The 23280-nt window shown below is 45.5% G+C and overlaps 1 protein-coding gene and 1 pseudogene across 1 annotated transcript; both read right to left on the bottom strand.

Annotated features, from left to right (window-relative positions):
• Positions 1–1410: 1410 nt before the first annotated feature.
• LOC110288489 (H-2 class I histocompatibility antigen, Q10 alpha chain-like) lies at positions 1411–4575 on the bottom strand. The gene is made up of 4 exons (XM_085833084.1): positions 4495–4575; positions 4022–4261; positions 3533–3808; positions 1411–1780 (listed from the first exon to the last, which is right to left on the bottom strand). Exons 1-4 carry the CDS (start codon positions 4556–4558, stop codon positions 1443–1445), a joined length of 918 nt encoding a protein of 305 aa, XP_085689210.1. The 5' UTR covers positions 4559–4575; the 3' UTR covers positions 1411–1442.
• Positions 4576–6578: 2003 nt separating this feature from the next.
• Positions 6579–6833, bottom strand: LOC110288490 (mitochondrial import inner membrane translocase subunit Tim13 pseudogene; annotated as a pseudogene).
• Between the last annotated feature and the right edge of the window lie 16447 nt (positions 6834–23280).

Here is a 23280-nt window from a genome sequence, read left to right as displayed (position 1 = left end):
CACACTCAGCTGCCACAGTCTCATCCTGTCCCAACAGATACATACAGCATAGTGACCCAGATTCTGGAAGGTTCTCCATCTGCCATTTATTTCTTGAAAAAAAAATCAAAACAAACCAAACCAAAACTCTAAGTATTCTCAATCCATGAAATTAACAAGAAATCAACCCTAGGTCAGAATGTGAACAATCAAGGTCCCATTCAGATTCTAAATCTCAGTGTGGAAGTGAGGAGCTGCAGCTCATGGTGGCAAGGAGCTCACAGGATGCAGGTGTCCCCCAGTGTTTGGCTGGAGCAGCAAGGTTGGCTATGGAAGGGAACACGGGGCAGTGCAGGGACAGGGTCCTGGTGTGCAGGGCAAGCTGGGCTCCACAGTTCTTCACATTGAGCCCACAGGAACACAGAGAACATCAGACAATGTTGTCTAAAGAAAACTGAGGTTTCTGGATGTCACAGGCAGGAGAGAGCTGAACACACTGGTTGTCACTCAGTTCACTCCAGGCAGCTGTCTTCACGCTAGAGAATGAGAGTCATGACCCATCACTGTGAAGACAACATTCCAACAACCCACAGCTCACTCACAGGGGATTCTGGGAGTCTCTGAAACCCAATCATGTCCACATTGCCCCTCTCAAATCAGACCCTAGAGTGTCATCTTTACAATCTGGGAGAGACATATCAGAGCTCTGGGAGCATTCTCTGCCTAGGGTAAAACAAAACAAATATATATGCGTATGTACGTGTGTGTATTCATATCATGGTACAACTGAAGCCCCCAGAAGATTTCTCTGGAGGAGCTATTATGGATTTCCAGAGCTCCCATCTCCAACATCACTCCAATGTCCTCAGGACAATCCTGTCCCCCACATTAACCTGGAGCTGAAGCATAGTCCCCTCCTTGTCCACCTGTGAGAAGAAAAGCTGTGAGAGTTCAAGGAAGATCTTGACACTGGAAGTTCCCAGACCTGACAGCAGACCCAGTTAGAGACAGTAGCAATGTGGGGTGTGGCTGTGTTCCCCATTGATGAGCAGAGCACAATTTTTTTTGTTTGTTTGTTTGCTTTTTTGTTTTCCAAGACAGGGTTTCTCTGAAGCCCTGGCTGTCCTGGAACTCACTTTGTATACCAGGCTGGCCTTGAACTCAGAAATCCTCCTGCCTCTGCCTCCCAAGTGCTGGGATTAAAGGTGTATGCCACCACGCCTGGCCAGAGCACACTTTTAAAGGAGGCTGAGAGAAAATGCAAACCCTGTCCTTTCCTACCTGTGTTTATCATCCTCTTCATCACAAAAGCCACCCCAGCAACAATGACTATCACAGCTCCAAGGACAACCAGAACAGCAATGGTCACCATGTTGGAGTCGGTGGATGGAGGAGGCTCTGGGAAGGACCGGGACAGGAAATGAAGGTGAGGGTCATGACTCCAGCTCTCAGCCCTGACCAGCTCAGGGTCTGCAGAAGGCTCCAGCTTTCCCTGACTCCAGCTCTGCACCCACACCCTCCTTATCCCATCTCAGGGTGAGGGGCTCAGGCAGCCCCTCATGGTACACATGGCATGTGTAATTCTGCTCCTTCCCAAGAGGCACCACCACAGATGCCCACTTCTGGAAGGTTCCATCCCCTGCAGGCCTGGTCTCCACAAGCTCCATGTCCTGGGTCAGCTCCTCCCCATTCAACTGCCAGGTCAGGGTGATGTCAGCAGGGTAGAAGCCCAGGGCCCAGCACCTCAGGGTGACATCACCTTCAGATCTGGGGTGATGGGTCACATGGGCCTTTGGGGGATCTGTGTGGAAGATTTAAGAAATTCCACCATTAACAAGACAAACTGAAATCTACACAAGACTCAGCTAAACCAATGATGACAGTGAACTATGTGTCTGTCTGACACTTCAACTGTCATTGCACTAGTGACCTGCAGGTAGAGCTGGTCCCCTCAGCACAGGACTGCACATTTTCTTTTGGGACTCAGAAGCTAAGAGGGAATCCACAGAGGCCAGGGGGTCAACATGGTCATCCTTATGTGATGATCAATAGCATGAGAGAGGTAGTCATAGGATGGAAGAGGGAATGGAAAATACGTAATTTAATATGTGTTTGAGTTCATATCAAAATCAGAAATCAGGGCCATATGCCACTGGAAGGGTGCCACCACTGAGACTGCACTGTGGTCATCTTGCTGACCAACATTAACAGTCATTCTAAGTGAGTAGCCATCACAAAGTATGCAGCCAGAGAAAATGCCCCTGTCTCTGGGGGGACAAAGTACATGTATGTCACACAGGATCCCTGGAGTGAGAGGTGGACCCCAGTGCCCCACTCACTGGAACACAGTGGGCTCACAGGGTGTGTGGTCTTCTGTCTCACTCAGCCCTGGATTGCAGAAGACCCTGTCTCTCAGAGTCCAAGTCCTGATTCACTGGGGGGAGCACTGTAACTTGTGGGGGCAGAGGAAGAGCAGGAGGCTTCTGGATGTTTAGTTCTGACAGGAAACAGTCTAAGTTCACAGGAATCTCTCCTTTAATGAAAACCCTATTTAACTTGTCTAATTGTCTAGTTTAGCACTCTCCCCTGACACCTGTGGAGATTGATACAAATGATAATACAAGGGCAGGGAGAAACAGGATCACTCCAGTGCAGACCAAACCTGACTAGAAGCAAAATAATACCTTCAAAAACAAACAAACAAACAAACAAACACCCAAAAAGTAAAGAAAATATGAAATAAGAAAATGAAAAGAGGGATGGAGAGATGGCTCAGTGCTTAAGAGCACTGACTGCTCTTCTAAAGGTCCCGGTTCAAATCCCAGCAACCACATGGTGGCTCACAACTATTCCTAATGAGATCTGACTCCCTCTTCTGGTGCATCTGAAGACAGCTACAGTGTACTTAGATATAATAATAAATAAATCTTAAAAAAAAAAAAGAAAGAAAATGAAAAGAGAAAAAAGTAAGAAATTCCACAATTTATATTCCTGTACTGTACCCCATAAAGGCTCGTGGGCCATTCAGCACTGTAGGAATAGATAGAATTGGGATGTTGAAGGGACGCAAATCCCACAGATAGGAAAGGATCTGTGAGAATGTATTCTTTGGAAAGTTCTAAAAGCTGGGGGGAACCATCCTTGTGTAGGGGGACTCCATGTCTCTTATCAGGTAAGGCGACTTCTGGTCCTGAGGTGTAAGGGCTGACACACTCAGCAGGACAGGAGTCAGTGTCCACAGACACTGGGTGTGGGCAGAGAACCCTGCCTGGGAGAGGCCATGGCTGACAGAGGCTGCAGGGGAACTGAAGGGAGCAGCTGTTGTTACCTCAGGGAAATTCTCTCCTTCCCTCCTGAGACAGCCTGGGCACTGTCCAGGGAGAAGGCTGAGCCCTGGGAGAGTCAGTGCAGTCACTGTGATGAGGGATCAGGAGACCCAGGGACACTGTCTCCCCTCTGAGACAGGGGCATCACCCCAGCTGAGGGTTTCTTCTTCCCCAGGACTGAGCCCCAGCCCGAGGGCAGAGGGAGGAGCTGCCCGCGGCCCCTGCACCTGTGCGCAGCAGCGTCGCATTCCCGAGCTCCAGGTATCTGCGGAGCCACTCCACGCACTCGCCCTCCAGGTAGGCCCTCTCTCTTTCTGCAGCACCAGCCTGCTCCAGTTTTTGTTTGGTAATCTGAGCTGTTATGTCTGCTGTCGTCCACGTTTTCAGGTCTTCATTCAGGGCGATGTAATCCTGGCCGTCGTATGCATACTGCCAGTACCCACGGAGGAGGCGCCGGTCGGACCCCACATCACAGCCAGACATCCGCTGGTAAGTGTGAGAGCCTACGGGACCCCGCGGTCAGCACCCCCTGACCCCCCTCCCGTGTTCTGCCGGACCCGCCCACGAGCGAGCGGACACCTACAAACTGAAAGGGAAACCAATGCTGGGTTGTGGTTCTGCTCCCGAACCTCGGACTTGGAGCCCGGGAACTTTCCATCTCAGGTCTCCTTGTCCGGACATGAAGGGGTTGTGACATCCGACCCTGGGTCACCCACCGCCCTCGCTCTGGTTGTAGTAGCCGCTCAGAGTCCTCAGGTTCACTCGAGAAATCTGCTCCGTGTTCTTGGCGATCCGTGTCTCCCGCTCCCAATACTCAGGCTCCTCCTGCTCCATCCATGGCGCGCGCGGCTCCATCCTCGGATTCTCCGCGGCGCTGTCGAAGCTCACGAACTGCGTGTCGTCCACGTAGCCAACAGCGATGAACCGGGGCTCCCCGAGGCCAGGCCGGGACATGGCTGTGTGGAAATACCGCAGCGAGTGTGAGCCTGGGGGCGGCGCGCGGTGAGACCCCGACTTCCTCCCAGGACCCCGGGCGGGTGCGCGGGCTGGGAGGGGAGCAGGACGCGGGGCTGGAGATGCTGGTGGAGATCGGGTGAAGGATCAGAAAAGCCACACAGGGACGAGGCTTCCCCGGTGTTGCCCCCTCCCCTCCCCGCAGAGGCCGTTTCCCTCCGGACCCCGCTCTCACCCGCACAGGTCTGAGTCGGGGCCAGGGCGGCCGCCAGCAGCAGGAGCACTGTGCGCCAAGCCATCCGATCCTATCTGGCTTCCGGGACATCTGAGTTCTGCTAGCTGTGTGGACTTTGCCTCCGAGAAGCTGGTTGGTTCCCCAGGAACGCGCCACCCATTGCGTGTGAGACCTGTAGGCCCGTCATCAGTGTCCTGACAGAAGCACCTGACCCAGGTTAGGAGCAGAAGTGAAACTGGGGAGATGGGGAATCCCCAGCCCTGGGCTTCCCCAGCCCTGACCTCATACACTGGAGACTAGGACTTTGCCTGAACCCTGTGCTGTGGAGTCTCTAAGTCCTGATCCAGAAGCTGTCAGGACACCAGGAGAGACCTGCAGGCCAGACTCTCTAAGTCCTCTCCTCCACTCTTCCTCTTCCTTCTTCTCCTCAGAAGTCAGACCCTAGAGTCTTCTAGAAGAAATACCACGGGCTGGTGAGATGGCTCAGCAGGTAAGAGCACCCTACTGCTCTTTCAAAGGTCCTTAGTTCAAATCCCAGCAACCACATGGTGGCTCACAACCATCCGTAACAAGATCTGACTCCCTCTTCTGGTCTGTCTGAAGACAGCTACAGTGTAATAATAAATATATAAATAAATAAATCATTTAAAAAAAAAAAAAAGAAAGGCACTTCCGGGAATACAGTGGAGACCCAAGCGCTTGGGGCTGCAGGGGAGAGAGGTTTCTCCTTAAACCAGAGGTTCTGGCCTGCAAGCCCCAGTTGGACCCCACAGAGACCAGGCTCTGTTCACCTGCAGTGGGCGGCTCACACTGCCAAGCCTGAGTACAGGACTCTCATCTGTTAAGTGTATGCTTGGCCTCTCCCCTCAGGATCTGTCTTCTCAGCCCTGTGCTGAGACACAGATTCCTTGTGTTAATTCCTAGAAGTCCGTGGCTTCAGGTGGGTAGGTGTGTGTGTGTGTGTGTGTGTGTGTGTGTGTGTGTGTGTGTGTGTGTATTTAAAACTAGGAGCTTCATTCTGAGTCCTGAGTTTGTCTCTGTGGACCTGGGACATTGTCTCAGCACAGGAGACCCCCTTGTCCACTGAAGAGAGACCCCTGTGCAGACCACAGACAGCAGGGCACTGATCCCTGTCTCCACTGCACTTCCCTGTGTTTGCACTTCCATGGTGCAGTTGCTTTAGTGACTCAATCACAGTAGGAGAGGAACTGTCACCGACTATAACACAGAATAAGGATGATAGTGTGGTAGAAGTTATGTAATCTCTGACCCTCTCCCTCCCTCCCTGACCTTCACTCACACTTATGAGCTGATGAGGTGAGGGACATGAATGTCACAGCTGTGTGGGACACTGGATCTGATAACTGAGTTGGCCCCAGAGTTCCTCAAGCCTGTGCAGTGTGGACACTGGCAGAAAGAAGATTCTCATGCCAGAGAGCACACACTGTGATGTGAGGTTTCACCCCTGATCAGTGATGTGGGGAAAGATGAAGTTTGTGCAGGTTTTGGTTGTGTGCAGTTTGACCTGATCTCTCCCCGTTTCCCTGGGAACGTGATGCTCTTAGGTTTCATCATGACTAGGGAAGCAACTGGCCTTACGCAGCTCCACAGAAGATCTGTCTCTGTTACTTCTCTTCTGTTTTATCCTGTTTTTATAAGGCAAGGTGTGTCTCCACAGATGACCATGTACATCAGGCTGGCCTTGAACTCACAGAGTTCACCTGTCTGCTGGGATTAATGGCCTGTGTCATCGCACCTGACTTTAGTTACTTTTCTATGACTATAAGACACTGGGACCCCAGCAAGTTGTGAATATGTTTTTAATCTGTTTCTACTTTCAGAGAATGTGAGTCCATGACGGCAGAGGAAAGACATGGTACAAGAACAGTGTGAGCTCACACATCTATCTGCACACCAAGGGAAAGACACTGGGAACAGTGGGAGTCGCTCCTCCCCACCCTCCCATCAGTGCTTCATTGGCCTGCTCTCTCATGAGGTCACAGCTCAGTGGGTCAGCCATGTCCCTGCACTCACACTGGTCCTTGCTGTCTTCTGAGAGCACTGTCAGAAAGCACAGGTGTCGATCACACGTTGGCTTGTTCCAGTGGCAGTCGAGAGTTGTAGGCGTAGGACACAGTGTCAAGGCATCTTGTAGCGGTCCATGCATAAGGTGATGCATTTCTGCTCAGAGTTGTCCCAGGGGCCCCAGGCTTCCCGATGCACTTCGTGAAACACCTGTCAGTCATCTTCAGCAGCTCCTGCGCATTGGCAATGATGGTCTGCACGTTCACCTGCTCTATAATGGTCCCTGGGTCCAGCTTTCCACAACCTATGCCATTAAAGTCCAGTCAGACCACAGGCACAGCCAAACACAGGTGCCTGAAGCCTGGAAATGTTTAAAACCTCAATGCTGTCCACTCGCTGTGTGATGGGAAGGTGCAGGGCTCAGCTGAAGTCCTGGATGGAGCAGTCTTTGAGGCTGCAAGATTAGCTATTTTGAAGTTGTTTTGGATGCATAATTTTGAGGGGCCATTAAGGCAGTTTGAGGTTGGATCATCTGGGCTATTTGTCTTGTCTTCATTAGTGTCTGGTCCTTTCTCTGTAAACACACAAACTTTTATAGGTGATATGCATTTCTGCATTAACACATGTATGGAATGTACAGTGTGCACAGAGCTTTATAACTCTGTTGGCGCTATATACTCAAGCTGCAATATAAATATCCACCCATGCCACATTGAAAGGATGACCTCATAAGTCATGTGGACTTTGTAGCCAACAAGATTTATTGGATATGAATAGCTGACATCCTGGCTGGAGACATTCCATTCTTGGCCTTCTCCATAGCTGTTTCCACATAGAGGGATGAGAATTCATCTTTTGTTTAGTTTTGTTGATCTGCTTTGTTATGTTCATTTTTGCAGCCAAGATTTTCAGGATGTCTCCTCTGGTCAAATCTCATCTTTATGAATTTTGAAGGAAGTTATAGCTTTTCTTTTCTTGTTGAAACAAAAGCAAACCATCTCCCTGAACTCAACACATTTCCTTCCTTCCATTCTGAGGTTCTCACATATGTGCGCCAATCTAATCCAACAGTCCTTTCTCAACTCCAGTGTTTTTCAGCGGCTGTGTTACCTGTCTCTAGACCTATAACCAGACTTCAGACAAAGTAGATTCCAGGAAGGGAGGTGGAGTGTGTAGTGCAAGAGGAGGAGCCCTGTACTTCTGTGCACTCATGTAAGGAGCTTGACGAGTTTGCTAATTCATTAAGCAGAATGTGGGGAACATGTGTGGGAATGGATTTTGAAGGTATGGGATAATAGTGGAAGGAACATAAAACTGGGTCAGGCTGAGTTTTTTGACATGGGTTCACTCTGTAAAGATTGTAGCTTTAGATTTCACATTTAAAAAGTTGTCAAGACTGTGTTTGAATGTTTAGCTTGAAGTGGTTATGAAAAGATGGTCTACTGAAAGGGAGTTGAAGATGTCTAATATATCTTGGTTTAGTGTTGATGGAGGGATTTACAGCTGAGGGAATATGCAATGGTGGAGTGTTCATGCTGTGTAAAACTTAATTCTTTGCCGTGGGACAGCCCAGAAGACACGCCCTTCACTGATCATATAAGACACAAAATGTTGAGAGGGCACCAGCACATTTGAAGAGCTTTGTCGTTGTCCTTTTCCTTGTGCCAGACCTTAGGGTTGGAGATGCTGTTGCTGCTGAATTGGATGAATTAAATGCAGTGGGTTTAATTCTCAACAGTGGCCATGTAGCAGCACCCAAGTGCCAAAGGCAGGGTGATTGTAATTACCATAATGGGAAGCAGAGACAACATAATGTCCACAGTGGACTACCCTACCCAGAATGGTCATCTCTGGCAGCATGAATTTTATAGTGTCTTCACTCCCAAGGAACTTTGGTCATAGTGTTTCTATGCATAAAATACATAAGAAAATGTCTTAGTCATTGTTGTATTGCTGTGAGGAGACATCATGAACAAATAAAAACACATTTAAGAAAGCATTTAATTGGAGCTTGTTTACATTTCAGAGGTCAGTCCATTCTCATCATGAAGAGATGCACACAGGCAGCCATGGGGCTGGGGAAAGGGCTGAGAGTTCTACATAGGGATCCATAGGCAGCAGGGGAGAGAGAGACAGAGAGAGAGAGAGACAGAGAGAGACAGAGACACAGAGAGAGACAGAGAGAGACAGAGAGAGACAGAGAGACAGAGACAGAAAAAGACTAGGCCTGGCTTTTGAAAACCAAATCCTACCCTCTGACTCTTTTCCTCAAACAGGGCCACAGTCCTCTAACAAGGCCACACCTCCTACACCTTGATGATCAAGATTATAATATGCATGAGCCTACGGGGAACCATTCTAATTCAAACCACAACATTCCATTTCCAGTTCCCCACAGGCTTGCAGCAATATCATAAGGCAAAAATGCTTCAGCCAACTTAAACCCCATAGTTTAATGTCTATCACAATCTCAACACATTATGAACTTCAAAGTTCTGAGTCTCTTCTGAGATCCATGCAATCCCTAAACTGTAACCCCTGCAAAATAAAAATAAAAAATCAGGACTCAGGCGTGGTGGCGCACGCCTTTAATCCCAGCACTTGGGAGGCAGAGGCAGGCGGGATTTCTGAGTTTGAGGCCAGCCTGGCCTACAAAGTGAGTTCCAGGACCGCCAGGGCTACAGAGAAACCCTATTTTGAAAAAAGCAAAATAAATAAATAAATAAATACATATAAAAAAATCCGATAGATCACATTCTCCCCCCACGCCATGGCACAGGATGTGCATCACAGTTCCAAAATGCAGGAGAGGGAGCATCGTGAGGAAATGCTGAACCAGAGCAAGACCAGAGAGCAGCTGGGCCAACGCCAGACTCTGCAACTCCATGTCTGATGTCAAAGCACTCTTCAGATCTCCTGTCACCTTTGTTGACTGCAACACATTTCTGTCTCTTGGGCTGGTTCCTCTCCCTCTTAGCACCTTTGGTTGAGAGGTGTCCCGTGACTGTGGCATCCCCAACATTTGAGGTCCACAGTGGAATCCAGGATTCACTGTCACAGCTTCACACAGAGGCCTCTCTAGGCCTCCGTGTCTTACAACCCTGCCTTATGCCTGCCCTCAGTGGCAATTCTTCTTCGCCTTGGAGGGAGATTCCATACTTCCTTTCTGGTTATTTAACTCTGAAGAAACCAGAACCATGTGGCTGAAGCTGCCAAGTTCTGCTCCTTGCTGGAGCTGCAGCTTTGCTCCTCGTTCAAATATGTCTTCAACAGCCTGCTGGGGGTTTTGTTATATGTATAATTTTATATTAATACTTTTATTCACTTACATTTTGTAGTGGCTATTCCTGGTTGTCAACTTGACTATATTTGGAATGAACTACAATCCAGAATTAGAAGGCACGCCAGTGACCCTTATCTGGAGGCTTGGAGATCCTTATCTGGATCTTGGTATGGAGATCTTGAGCCATAGTGGCTATGGATTCCAGAAGATTAAATCTCTGAGTTTAAGGAGATTTAATCTGGGCTACACCTTTCATCTGGGATTAAAGGTGTGGTGGAACACACCTTTAATCTGGGCTACACCTTCTGCTGGAGACAATATAAGGACATTGGAAGAAGGGAGTCTAGCTCTTGCTCCTTCGCCTGCTTGCCGTGTGAGACTGAGTAACTGCTAGATCCTTGGACTTCCATTCACAGCTGCGACTGAACCATTGTTGGGAATTGGGCTGCCGACTGTAAGTCATCAATAAATTCTTTTACTATATAGAGACTACCCATAAGTTCTGTGACTCTAGAGAACCCTGACTAATACAGAAGTTGGTACCAGCAGAGTGGGGTATTCCTGTGACAACCTGACCATGTTTAGGGGAGGGCTGTGGAAGGACTTTGGAACTTTGGGCTTGAAGATCCATTCGTTGTTAAGAGCTCTGTCAGATGTTGTGTAGGAGCTTGGAAGATAATGTTGAGAACAGTGCAGAAGATGGAGGTCTGGTTTGTGAAATTTCAGAGGGAAAATTAAAGACTCTTTTCAGGGCCATTACTGTTTTGATTGTGAAGATTTTGTAGTTCTGGTTAGCTGGGGCTGAAGAATCAGCTGTGATTAACAAGATACCAGAACTACTAAAGCAAAAACTTTGCATTACTGGGACTATTGATGCTGGTTAGCTGGAGCTAAGAAATTAGCGGTGATTAAGAAGAGACCAGCATCGTTGAGGTGACATCTCGGAAGTGTTTTCTGAAAGCACAAAGAGGCTGTGTTCCAGAAATAGGCAAGGTTGTACTCCTTCTGCAGCGGGACTTGGTAATGTGTAAGGGTCACCCAGGTGGTACTGGTTTTGAAAGCATGTAGGGGTCATGCAGAGCAGCTGAGGCTCGGCACTGTGAGAGGCCATGGAAGGCCATTGGTGAAGGTGCAGCCTCAGTTGTAATTGAAGGCCCAGGACTGAAGGGGTCATGCAGTGTTTTGGAGATGCCAGTACCACGACATGACCACCAAGAGCAGCAGCAGCAGTGGAGTACAGGCATCTGGAGCCCAGAGGACGACGTGTGTGCTACAAAGGGCATGGCTGGAGAAGTGACCCAAGCCCTTGGAGGAGCCCAGAAGATCGTGAGTTGGATCCCAGACGTTGGACAGTTGGAGATTGATTTTTGCTTTGATTGTGACTGTGCCCTGATATTTTCCCTCTTGAAGGAAGAAACTGTTTTAGTGGAGCCCACAGTTAAGAGACTTTTAATTGTAAAAAGACTTATGATTTTAAAAGAGATGGATATTTTAAAGAGATTGAAATTTTAAGAATATGTAAAGACTGTGGGACTTTTAAAGTTATTTAGATCTTGGGGATGAATAAGAATGTAAGGGTTGAGGCTTACTAGTGATGTGTTTGTGTGTCAAGTTGACAAGGGGTCAATTTTACTGGCTATTTTTGTGTCAACTTGACACAGCTGGAGTTATCACAGAGAAAGGAGCTTCAGTTGAGGAAATGCCTCCATGAGATCCAACTGTAAGGCATTTTCTCAATTAGTGATCAAGGGGGAAAGGCCCCTTGTGGGTGGGACCATCCCTGGGCTGGTAGTCTTGGGTTCTATAAGAGGGTAGGTTGAGCAAGCCAGGGGAGGCAAGCCAGTGAAGAACATCCCTCCATGGCTTCTGCATCAGCTCCTGCTTTCTGACCTGCTTGAGTTCCAGTCCTGACTTCCTTTGGTGATGAACAGCAGTATGGAAGTGTAAGGCGAGTAAACCCTTTCCTCTCCAACTTGCTTCTTGGTCATGATGTTTGGGCAGGAATAGGAACCCTGACTAAGACACATTTCAAATGATAGCCCCCTTCCCAGTTATCCCTCCACCAACCTCCCCATTCCATCCCTCTCTCCCCCTCCTCTTTTCCTCTATGAGGGTGCTCTTCCACCCATTCACCCACTCTTGGCTCACCCCTTTAGCATCCCCCTGCAGGGGGGGCATCAAGCCTCCCCCCCATTAATGTTAAATAAGGCCATCCTCTGCCTCATATGTACCTGGAGTCCTGGCTCCCTCCATGTATAGGATTTGGTTGGTGGTTTAATCCCTGGGAGCTCTGGGTGGTTCAGTTCGTTGATATTGTTCTTTTTATGGGGTTGCAATCCCCTTCGGCTCCTTCAGTCCTTCCCCTAGCTCTTCCACTGGGGTCCCCAAGCTTGGTCTGAGGAACTGAGGGAGGAATGGTTGGGAAAAACACTTGAAGGGGGCTGAGCTAGAAACTGGGAATAGTGGCTAGGAAAGAAATTAGATTTCTTGTCTCTCTCAATCTCTCTTTCTCTCCTCTCTCTTTCTCATCCTTCCTTTTCTCCTATCTAGTGATAGGGGTAAAACCCAGGGGTAAAGGATGAGAAATAGAAACCAGAAAGTAGCAAAGACCAGCTACAGGTCTCTCTGTGTAGCTCTGGCTGCCCTGGAACTCACTCTGGACACCAGGATTGTCTCAAACTCAGAGATCTGCCTGCCTCTGGGTGTGTACACACAGGGCCCAGCAAATATTCTTAATCAAATCACCAGAGAAGCCTTCAATTTTCTTTGATCACGTGAGTGGAACAATTGTCACCAAATGAGAGAAAGGCTACATAATACTGACAAAGGAACATCTTGGCCCATGAATGAGTTTCTGGACTTGAGCCAGTTTGCAGATGCAGAACCCCTTGAATGAGCCAATGGCCAGGTGACCTTTAGTAAATACCTTATGAAATACCAAAAAGGTTTATGGCTAGCCTTTCTCCAGTTCTTTCCTAGTGGGCCCTACAGGCTTTCACCAGGGTAACCATACCCTGGGGAAAGAAATAATCAGACTTTCCAGTGTCAATTGGAGAGTGATTCATATTAATGCTGATTTTCAGAGATCCTAAGAAATGTTATGGTGCTTCAGTTAAAGTAGGATATTGTGTATGTCTGTTGATTAATGAATTTTGGCAGACATGTGATTTACACTAGGTCCAGTGGGTTCCTGAATTCATCCGGTGGTTATTTTTCCAGTCCCAGAATGTATAACTGGGATAGATATACTTAGAGGTTGGCAGAATTCTCACATTGGTTCCCTGACCTGTGGAGTAAGGGCTATTCTAGTTAGAAAGGCTAAATGGAAGCCTTTTGAGTTCCCTCTGCCAAGGAAAATAGTAAATTAAAGACAGTAACGTCTCCTCAGAGGAATTTCAGAAATTAGTGCCACCATCAATAGTCAACTGTCATTCTCCACGGTCAATATGTGTTGCTCTGCACTGGCTAGATAGAAGAGTTAAAGGGAGATGTGGTCAGAAACACTTTGGACTCTGGTAACACATGTGTGCAGAGGATAAGAAATAAATCCAACCAAACATTTGAGAGCCTTCTGCTTCAGTGAAATTAAAGAACCCAGTGAGCTGTGGCATGCAGAGATAGTCCATCCAAGATGAAGGAAAAGCTACTGATCCGGCCCCTCCTACCACCAAGAAAGGAGCACAGTGCTAGGTTAGTCTCTCTGGATTCTGCAGGCAGCACATCCCTCACTTGGATCTGTTACTCTGGCCCATGTGCCTCCTGAATCAGAAAGCTGCCAGCTCTGTGTGTGTCCAGGAGCAGGCAAAGGCTCTTAACCCAGTGCAGGCTGCTGTTCAGGTTGTTCCAAATCTTGGACCTTCTAATCCAGCAGACCTGATGGTACTTGAGGTGTCAGTGACAGAGAGGGATGCAGTTTGGAGTCTTTCGCAGACACCTATGAGTGACTCACAGAAGAGACCTTTGGGATTTTGGAGCAAGGCTCCACCACCCTCAGAAGACCACTATTCCCCCTCTGAGAGGCAGCTCTTAGCCTTGATGAAAACTTAACATTGAACAATGGACCACCAAGCTATCATGTGACCTGTGCTGCATATAATGAGTTGGATGTTATATAACCCACAAAGTCATAAAATAGGACACACACGGCAGTAACTTGTTGTCAAATGGAAGTGGTATATAAGGAATCAGGCCTGGACAGGTCCTCTAGGCAAAAGAAGTTACAAGAAGGCTTTGCCCAAATGCCTACGGTCTCTACTCCTGTCGCAATGTCACCTGCTGCCACGCATGCACCTACAGCCTCATGAGGGGCCTTATTATTGGAAGACTAAGGAAGAAGAGACCACGGTCTGTCTTGCTTGTAGTTCTGCATGTTATGCACAGTGGCAGCATTACAACCCCTTTCTTGGACAATACTGAAAGACTCTTGGGAAGGGAAATCTTGCACAGTGGGTGGAAGTTCAGGCAATACACGTTAATACATTTTATTTGTAAGGGGAAATGGTCAGATATATGGTTGCTCTCTAATTCACGTGCTGTAGCCAATGGATTGGCTGATGGACAAGGACTTGGAATGAGCAAGATTGGAGTCATCTGGGGGAGGAAGCATGTGCATAAATCTCTCCAAATGGGGGAAGGGTGTGAAGACACTTGTGTCCCTTGTACATGTTCATCAAAAGGTGACATCAGCTGTGAAGAAGTTCAATAATCATGTTGGTAGGTGACCCATTCTGTGGACAGTCAATCTCTTTACCCAGCCATCTCTGTCATTACCCATTGGTCCCATGAACAAAGAGGCCATGGTGGCAGAGATGGGGGTTATGGATGGGCTCAACAATATGGACATCCACTCACTATGGCTGACCTGGCTACAGCTGCTGCTGAATGCTAGACCTGCCAACAGCAGAAACCAGCCCTGAGCCCCAGATGTGTCACCATTCCTCAAGGTGACCAGCCAGCTACCTGGTGGCAGGCTGACTACATGAACCAGGTCTGTCATGGAAAGGACAACACTTGGTACTTACTGGAGTAGATGCTCATTCTGACTGTGGATTTGCCTTTCCCACATGTGATGCGTCTCCTGAAACAATGATAATTTCATTATCCACCATCCTGCTATTCCACACAGAGTTCCACGTGGTATTCTGACCAAGGAACTCACTTCACAGCAGGAGAAGTGTGACAGTGGCCCACAGTCATGGAGTCTTCTGGTCTTACCATGTTCCACACCAACCTGAGGCAGCTGGCTTGATAGAAAGATGGGGTGACTGTCTGAAGACACAGTTACAGTGTGCATCAGGTGACAGCAGCCTGCAGCACTGAGTCGTGAATAGTGGGACTTTCTTGGTCCTGCCAGTGGATGAATAAAGACACAGAGACTTATTATTATTATTAATAAATACTTAGACACTTGACTGACTTTCAGCTCTTCTAATGTGACAAATACTGGCCTATGTCCCACTAAGTGACCTGTCCTTTACCTCTTTCTCAGAACCCTGGTACATCTATCCTTCCCCATGTCATGTTAGCAAATCCTCCTGCCTCTGATTCTTTTCCCACAGGCCCTCTCTCAGCCCTGAAGTCCCACCTTTACTCTCCTGTCTAGACATTGCCATCAGGCTGAGAAAGGGATAGCAGTGTTAGGAGGGGCGAATGATGCAGATCACCAAGAGGAAATTAGATTGTCTCTCCACAATGGGGGTAAGAAGGATCATGTCTGGAGTGCAGGAGATCCTTTAGGGCGTCTCTTAGTACTACCATGTCCTGTGGTTAAGTTCAATGGGAAACCACACCAGCCTAATCTAGGCAGGAAGACAAAGAGCACAGACCCTTCAGGAATGGTGGTGTTGTCACTCCTCCAAGACAGGGAGCTAAGATGTAGTGAGGTGCCTGTGGAAAGAGAGGAAATGCTGAATGGGTAGTAGAAGAAGGTAGTTGGGCGGGGGGAAGCTGGGCATGGTGGTGCACGCCTTTAATCCCAGCACTTGGGAGGCAGAGGCAGGTGGATTTCTGATTTCGAGACCAGCCTGGTCTACAGAGTGAGTTCCAGGACAGCCAAGGCTACACAGAGAAACCCTGTCTCGAAGAAGAAGAAGAAGAAGAAGAAGAAGAAGAAGAAGAAGAAGAAGAAGAAGAAGAAGAAGAAGAAGAAGAAGAAGAAGAAGAAGAAGTGGTTCACATGGTTTTTCTGGTATTCATCACTATAACCATATGTTTTCCAGCTGGCCTCTTTATTTACAGAAATAAGGATTCTGAGACGTATATGCTAATGCCTTGGCCAAATACCTTTGTCTGGTTCCCTGGCTAGCTCATAATATTTAACTCCATTTCTTTGACACTATTTTCTGCCCTATGGTTAGTTACTGCTCCTCTGCTTCCTGAGTCTGTCTTCTTCAGTGTCCCTGGACAGATCCCTTGCTTTCCTAACTGATATATATAACTACCACCACTTTCTTCTTCTTCTTCTTCTTCTTCTTCTTCTTCTTCTTCTTCTTCTTCTTCTTCTTCTTCTTCTTCTTCTTCTTCTTCTTCTTCTTCTTCAATTTGAGATACTAAAGGAATCTCTCTAAAGGGACATTGCTACTTTTTCTAAATTTATAGTGCATTTACAATTGTATGAGTGATAGTTATCTCATGTTTCAATATTATTATGATCTGGTTATTGATTTCTTTTTATTTATTTATTTATTATATGTAAATACACTGTAGCTGTCTTCAGACACTCCAGAAGAGGGTGCCAGATCTCGTTACGGATGGTTGTGAGCCACCATGTGGTTGCTGGGATTTGAACTCTGGACCTTTGGAAGAGCAGGCAGGTGCTCTTACCCACTGAGCCATTTCACCAGCCCTGGTTATTGATTTCATTGGGAAGTAAATCATGACACAAGGAGACATAATGTGTGCCAAGGTGTATATCATGAAATTAATAAGTGGCATTTTTTTCTCTCACCCAGCTTGCTCCCAAATAATTGACACAGAGAGACTATGGTTTATTTAGTTGGCTTTAAAGCAGCCAGGGATTTTCCCTTTAGCCCTGAATCCTCTGCTTTGCGGTTTTCACGGGTCTTTATGATCTTCGTGCTGAAACACAACTTCTGAGTGAGATTACACCTCGGGCTCCTCACTCGATTGTTACTCAACGCCACAATCTCCAGTCATAGTGACATAGACACCCACATACACAGACATACAGATACACACAGAGACACACAAGTCTTCTGTGATCCCGGCACTTGTCATGCTGAGGTGAGGCAGGAGGATAGAGAATTCCAGGTCGGGATTGGAGAGACGATTCAGAGACTGACAGCATTAAGGTCTCTTCCTAGGTCCTGAGTTTAATTCTCAGATCAAGTGCTGGCTCACAATCATCTATCATGAGATCTGGCGCCCTCTACTGGCAGATAGGCACATACGCAGGCAGAACAATGTACCTAATGAATAAATAAATCTTAAAAAAAAAATTCAAGGTCAACCTGAGCTACAACAAGGCATACAACACAAACAGCCTAAATGAACGAACACACAGGCTCCATAGACCAGTAGCATCAGAGGCCACTCTGTAGGGCGAGTTGTGTCGATTTCTTCCTTTCCTTGCTGAATCCCTAAGATCAGTGTGTATATCTAGTGCAGGGGACCCTAGAGTCCTGCAGTACTGTTTGGAGCTGTTCCTATGTGCTGTAATGACCCCCAATATTGTTCAAGGATCTCTTTATTTATAGAAATCTTATTTCGCTCCATTTCATTTTTTTATATTAAAAATATTTTTATGTATATAGGTGTTTTGCCTCCATGTATGTCTATGCACCACGTGCATGGAGTGCCCAAGGCAGCCAGAAGATGGCGCCCTAGCCCCTCTGAGACTGGAGTTACAAGTGGGTAAGAGCTGGGAACTGAACCCAGGTCCTCTGGAACAGCAATAAGCATTCTTCACCTCTGAACAATCTCTCAAACTCTATAATTTTACTCAGAAGTGACGCCATCTTTATTTTTATGCCTTGGCTCTCTGTAGTCCTTTTCTCTGCAGCATAGAGCCTCACTCAGGCCAGGCTACCTAACTACCCTGCAGAGAAGGTTTGAATAGGAGAAGCCTTGGGTTGCTCAGGGTCACAGAGACCAAGAGAAGGAGCTTCCCAATCTGTCCCCACAGTCCTCAGTCTACAAAAACGTCTGATGTCCTCCAGCACCAATGTAGCATTGCTAACATAACCCACACATGGAACATTCCAGATGCCCTGTGTAGGTTTATATTTTCCCAAACCTACTTTAATAAGCTTACTTAAATGTTTTAACCTCTTTTCTAGCTCACCACCCACCAGAGGAAGTAGAAAGGAAAGGTTAACAGGACAAAGGGTGTGGAAATAGTGTAGGAATTGTTCTTTGTGGCAAGTCCAATCTGTGTTGTCAGGATATCAGCAATTGAGTTCACACCAGTCAGCAATAGCAGTTTAATCCAGAAGAAACTTTGAGTTTGTACCCATCAGCCTTGTGGTCTCCCTTCCCCCACCTGCTTGAACCTGCTTGCTCAAGGGTGGAGCTTCCTGCTCATTCGTCCTGCCACGCCTACTGCTGGACCCTGTCGCTTTGCTGCTTGGAGGAGGCACACACGTGTTTGTCCTACTACTGGACCCTGAGTTACTTGGCGGGAAATCGGGTTCCCTCCCCCTTCCTTTATAACTGAGTGTCTGGAAATAGTAAAATTGAGCTTTGATCAGAATGTTGTCTTAGCTACATTCCTTTCTCTCGCCGCCTAGCCCCTCTTCTCTTCCAGGTTTCCAAAATGCCTTTCCAGGCTAGAACCCAGGCTGTGATCTGCTGGCCGGACACAACATTTGGCGAATCAACGCGGGACTGAGAAAAGGCAAAGGATTTTTGGAAGAGACACTGCTGGTTTGGAGCTCCATGGAATAATTAAAGGATAAAGGAAATTCATACCGGAGAAGGTATGGGCTAAGCTGAGACAGCGTTAAGCCCGAGCGCTGGTTCACTTAGGTTCAGCAGTGAAGCTTAAGAGGAGCTAGGCACAGGCAGTAGGCCGTGGCTCAAAAAAGCTACATTGTTAGGTGTGAGAAAGGAAAGGGTTTATTAAAAGGAAATTAATAATCAGGCGGATTGCTGCAGTTATAAAAACTGCATCATGAGGGAGGAAATTGTCCCAAATAGCAGGAGTACTCTGCCCCCTTTTTGTGTCTTGTTTAATGTCTGGTGCACCAATCTGTTCTCGTGTTCAATTCATGTATGTTCGTGTCCAGTCTGTATGAATGAATGTTCTATGTTTTATGTTGGATAATAAAGATGGTATAAAAAACTTTATCTGCAAAGCCAAGAGCTGCCACGTGTTTCAGCCAAAAACCAGACACGTGGCAGGAGGGCCCCTGCTGGAAAAATGTTCGTTTTTAGAAAAAGCAGCGAGTGCACAGCCTCTTAGTTTCGGAGTAAAAAATCTGATAAATGGTTCATGATTAATGTGTTTGACAATGGTAAAGTGCTTTTTTATTCTATGATTGTAGCTACAAAAATTAATATTCTCTGATTGGTCTAAAATTAACTGCTTCATTTGGTTCTTTTTTTATTGAAAATGTGTTCTGCATGTTTTCACATTCAGCTCATAAGTTGTTGGTTAAGATTAATAATTGTTACATTGCTATAGATGGTTAATGTTAAATTTGATAACTCAAGTTTAGAGTCCTTCCTACACCTGGCATAAGGCAGCCCAAGAGGCTGGGTCTCTAAAGATATTTCTAGTTTAGATAATGATTAATGTGGTTCCTATCCTAAATAGTAAAATTTAAGATAAGATTTAAAGCAATGCCTCCTTATTAAAGCGTTAAAGCTTGCTTTAATAGGTACTCATAGATATTAATTGACATCCAAACTTTGTAATATGATAGTAATGCTTCTAATATTGATTTTAAAGGTGATAAATTATTTTAAACTTAGGTTTTGCTTTCCCAAAGTTGTAGGTATTATCCTAACCTTGCACAAAAAACTTAAAAATTATGGTTAAAACTGCCATTGTTCCATTAACTGCAGCTTGCAGTTTGATTGCAAATTTAAAATTGATGCTCAGATTAAAAAGTATTTTACCTTTGAGTCAATACAGGGCTCTGGGCAGCCCCAGAGCGGCTTGTGGCCCTTCTTTTGTTTTGCAAACAATGCCTGAAAAGGTTTTTCCCTGTGTTCAAGAAAATTTCTTTTTACAGTGTTACAGATCTATTCAGATGTTTAAAATAATGCTTAAATTCAAAGATCTTTGCTTCTAGTAAACTGGTAATCACTAGAAAATTTTGCCTCTACGTATGGCTAATATAGCTTTACATTATGTAAAAAAAAATGTTTATTGTTTCTGCTTCTTTACAAGAAGCCAAAAGTTTTAATCTTTCAGTATATATTGTTTCCTAAGTGAAAAGTATTTTATTAACTAATGCTTCTCAAGGGAAGTTTACCTTAAATCCTTGCTCTCACCCAAAAAATTCAGAGATAGTATCCTTTTATTATTTAGTGTTTTAGTTTACTACAAAACTGGTCTACAAAGTGAGTGCCAGGACAGCCAGGGCTACACAGAGAAACCCTGTCTCGAAAAACCAAAAAAAAAAAAAAAAACCAAAAAATAAAGAAAGCTTTTATAATTGTTGTTAATTGGTAATTAAAAATTAGTTGTGCCCAAGACAATTCTTTGGCCAGAAAAAACATTATTGTACAGCCGGGCGTGGTGGCGCACGCCTTTAATCTCAGCACTTGGGAGGCAGAGGCAGGTGGATTTCTGAGTTCGAGGCCAGCCTGGTCTACAAAGTGAGTTCCAGGACAGCCAGAGCTACACAGAGAAACCCTGCCTCGAAAAACCAAAAAAAAAAAAAAAAACCAAAAAAAAAAAAACATTATTGTAAAGTCATTTTTCTCATCCTCCCAGCCGATCGTTGGCCCACGTGGGCCCAATTAGCTGCTGTGGGGCGAAGTCTTAAGACACACAGTTGCCCCTGTTCCCAGCACAAATAATCTAATTGTGTGCTGTGGATTGGTGTTTTAAAATGCTGAACAATCAAACCTTAATTTATATATTAATAGTCAATGCTATATCTCTGAGCTCATAATTACTTAAAATTGTTCGTCCCTCAGATACTATTAATTCTCAAATTTGCAATTGCTTATACATATTTCTAGTTAATAAATAAATAAATTATGCACGTGTGACTCTTAATAACTTTTCAAGCTTTCTAGTTACAACCGTTCCTTAAAAAAAAATGATTGAAAGTGCAATTAGTCACTGCCCCTTTACAGCTAAGTATTTAAAATGTTTTGTCCAAAAAGTTATTAATTCAAAAGGTTAGATATTGTAAAATTTTAAACTTTAACCTCTTAAAAGACAAAAGAGAGAAATTGTATCCCCATATATACTATTTAGTGCATTTCCATGCACACTATTTAAAACATACCTTTATTTTCAAAATTTGAGATTAAAATGTCAAATTTAATAAATGCCTTTTAGTATCTTAAAAGGATCTACTTATTGGCTTATAGATTGATCCTAAAACAGCTACCTTATTAAGAAAGGAAAAAACAGGTTCTCTCCACAGAACACTACAAAAGCATATTAGTAATTCGTGTGCTGAGCTGACAGGTAAGTTAACTCAGTGTCCTGATTAAAAGGACTAAAAGATTAAATTCATGTTTTAGATCCATCCTTGCTTGTCATTTTTCCAGTTTCGACTAGCTTCTAGGCTTTTAACTTTATGGCAATAGTACATCAGAGACTGTATATTCAGACTTAGTAAAATTAGTCATTTAATAGAGTCATAATGATTTTTCACTTTTCTTCAGTGTGACCAGCCATTCTAACTCAATCTTAGACTGGTCTAATATTCAGTCCAATTATTAGAGATTCCTATATTCTAAATTACCTAGCAAAGTTAATTCAGAGCATATCCCCCAAGGTCACCAAAGGCTCATCTTGCCTTATTTGTCCTAAACTTTTTGCATACTGATATTAAAAGTCAGTCTGCAGCGGATCGCCACTGGCATCTAGTTACTTCTAATTCTTATCCATTGATAAAATTGAAAAGACCCCCCCCCCCAACTAACAAATAAAAGGATCCGGTTCTAATCTGGGGAAGGGGCTGGGTTTGTGTTTTTTCAAAAGATAAAGATAGAGCATGGTGGCTGCCAGAGAGATTAATTAGTCAGATGAACGCACATTACAAATCTTATAAGTATCACCTTGAGAACTAAAATTCCTCTTTTGCTTAAAATTCAGCTGGAAACTAAAGCTCCTAAAAAAGCTGTTTTCCTGCTACTCTCTGAGCCAGCTCCCCCACAGGAGGCCGGAGACTAGCCTTAGCCTTACAATTTGCAACTAAATAAAGTACCTTGACTTCTCCAAAAAGAAAATTTGCATTGCTACTCTCTCATTGTCTAGATCTCTTTCCTTTTTTTCAAGTAGGTCAATCTACATTTTCCGGCTGGACCTGCAGGCGTGCCTACCCCTCCCCCAAGAACACACAGGTGGCGACTATTATCTTCCTTCCAAGGACATTCCAGCACGTGGTTTTCAGTCTGAGATAAAATTTAGATTTACCAAGAGAGCTAGGAAAGTAGAAATTTCAAATATTTACAGAGATTAGTTCTTATTTTGATAGACGGGCTTAGTCCCATAGCTGGCCTCTGGCTTTTCACCCTTACTGTTACTGCAAGGTGTCCTTAGTTCCTTAGGCTATTGGGAATAACAGGGATGAGGAGGAAAGACTTCCAGCTCCTATTTTAACCACAATTAGTGGTGTTAATAATGACATAATTCTTGTCTAGGCCTTGCTAAATCTGAGGTTGACAAGTCTCCTATAGAGACCGCGCAGCACTCAGAACTGCGCGTACTGATTCGTAATCATACGAATACAGTATGGCTACCGCTTGGCGCAAGAGATTACTGCGGGGGAAGGTCCAGCTTGACCGTTTCTGAGTTCCCTGTGTGACACACATAATTTAAAGGGGGTTGGTATCTGACTCCAGCTAAAAACCAAAAATACCTAAGGCTCTGCCTCCCCTCCCCAAAAGATACCAAGAGCCACAGATGTGGGTTGTTATAGCGCCCACGGGAGGAATCAGGTCAATGTCCATCCAAGCCAAGGTTAAAGGCCCACTCATCTACAGATGAGAAAATCATTTGATCACCTCAGTTAAGCGTTGCCTATTTAAACTAAATTAATAGGGGGGAGAGAGGTTGGAGACCGTACTGTCGAAAGGGCAAGCCCTTCACTGCCTCCCACCCAAATAATAAAGCCAATTGGCCTTGTACTAAGGAACCAGCCAGTCTTGCCCCTTCTCCCTGTTTCCCTGCCTGTCATCCAAAATTGCGGAGGAATATCAGCTCAGTGTTATTCTAAATTTGTTCTGTCAAACTTAGCCAGGGTTCCAACGCCCTACTTAAAATGCAACCAGGAAGTTACCTATTCAGCACTAATTAGCATTATAAAGTCAGAGTCTACAGCTATTCT

The sequence above is a fragment of the Mus caroli genome, unplaced genomic scaffold (genome assembly GCF_978045245.1).
Source record: "Mus caroli unplaced genomic scaffold, Mus_caroli_1 scaffold_18, whole genome shotgun sequence".
Classification (NCBI taxonomy): domain Eukaryota; kingdom Metazoa; phylum Chordata; class Mammalia; order Rodentia; family Muridae; genus Mus; species Mus caroli.
The sequence above is the reverse complement of the archived record's forward strand: the minus strand, read 5'-3'. Positions and strand labels throughout refer to the sequence as shown.